The sequence below is a fragment of the Mastomys coucha genome, unplaced genomic scaffold, assembly GCF_008632895.1.
Source record: "Mastomys coucha isolate ucsf_1 unplaced genomic scaffold, UCSF_Mcou_1 pScaffold18, whole genome shotgun sequence".
Lineage (NCBI taxonomy): Eukaryota > Metazoa > Chordata > Mammalia > Rodentia > Muridae > Mastomys > Mastomys coucha.
This window is the reverse complement of record NW_022196900.1, coordinates 110,067,226-110,068,587: the sequence shown is the minus strand read 5'-3', so window position 1 is coordinate 110,068,587 and position 1,362 is coordinate 110,067,226. Positions and strand designations below refer to the sequence as shown.

The 1,362-nt window shown below is 50.5% G+C and overlaps 1 protein-coding gene across 1 annotated transcript in view; it reads right to left on the bottom strand.

The window, feature by feature from the left end:
* Positions 1–6: 6 nt before the first annotated feature.
* Errfi1 (ERBB receptor feedback inhibitor 1) overlaps positions 7–1,362 on the bottom strand; it is a 13,447-nt gene continuing 12,091 nt past the window's right edge. Inside the window, 2 exon segments of the mRNA XM_031379559.1 lie at positions 7–786; positions 788–1,328. Coding sequence (XP_031235419.1) covers positions 210–786; positions 788–1,328 — 1,118 coding nt within the window. The 3' untranslated portion in view covers positions 7–209.

The window sequence follows — 1,362 nt, the reverse complement described above, 5'->3', positions numbered from 1 at the left end:
GCACATCTTTAAATCATAGACTTTTTCTCCTATGCTGATAGATCAGGGGCTCCCAGCATAGCAGCACCTCATAACTGCTCAAAGCCTTTCTCATTAAGGCAGAGTCCACCAACTTCATTTCTGCCACTTGATATTGTTCTACGAACCTCAAACTGGAAACTGGGAGCCATCTGTTCCTTGTAACTTCTGTTGAACCATGACCCCCGTATTTACGGAGAAACCACGTAGGATAAGTGTTTGCGCTTCCCGTGGTTACCCACATCCATTTTCACTCTGGAGGCCAGCTTTTCTGTGGCAGAGGCCATACCACAGGCAGCAGGTAATGGCTGAATCTGGGTGCTTGGGTTTGCTTCTTCTGCTTCCCTAAAATACTTTTCATATTTGTCCAGGTACGGTGGTCTCTCAGGTAGTAAGTAATAATGCGTTGAGCTAACCTTCTTCCCATTTTCAATAATGGGCAGGATGCAAGGAACCTTGTTGGCAGACCCTTCGCTGCTCTGTCTCTGCAGAGCTTTGCTGCTGACATACTTGGGGTCAGGAGCAAAGCTCTGCGTTGGGGGCATGACCCCATTGAGGTAAGACAGAAGGTTTTTAGGACTTGGGGTACGGGAGTTACTCCGAGATAAGGGTTCTCTCAGGGGGACTTTGGGAGACCTATCTTCATCACTGTAGGTGTTGGAGGTCACTTCTGCTGATCACCATCTGTAGTCTGGCTTTGCTGGCCTAGGAGGTATGGGAATCCTGGGAGGGATCTCAGGCTTGTCTTCATCTGGGCTGGGAGAAGCTAGATACCCGGATGGCTGGCTTGTTAAATGACCCAGCTGGTCTTGAGTGAGACCTCCTTAATCTGCGATGGCTTTGAGTTGGGGGAGGGTTTGGATCTGGAACAACTCTGTTCTGGTCAGATGCACAGCTAAGATCTGCCACAGAAACAGTCGGGCTGTCAAAATAAGCATAGTTGATCTGTCCACACCCACGGAAGCTCCGCCTGCCAGGAACGTCGTATTTGAAATCTGAAGGCTCACAGTCTTCCAGAAGGAAGTCTGTGTCTGAGCTGGTTAGAAACTCCACCTCACAGTCGGCCGCGTCCAAAGACAGGTCTTCAGAGATGGGCAGTGGTGGGAGCGGCCGAGAACCTCGATCACACGGAGCTGCACAGGGGAAAGGGGAAGGGCAGCCTTTAATGGGTGTGAGTGGAGGTGTGGAAGAGTAGGCCCCATTCACTGAGAGTTTCCTAAAACCAGACATAACTTGATCCTCCTCATGCTGTCCGGAGCTTTCACTTGGTGAGATAACAAGAGGGGGCAAGCTTGACTTTGGAGATGGACCACATTCTGCAAAGAAGTGGCCGCTCCCTGGAGC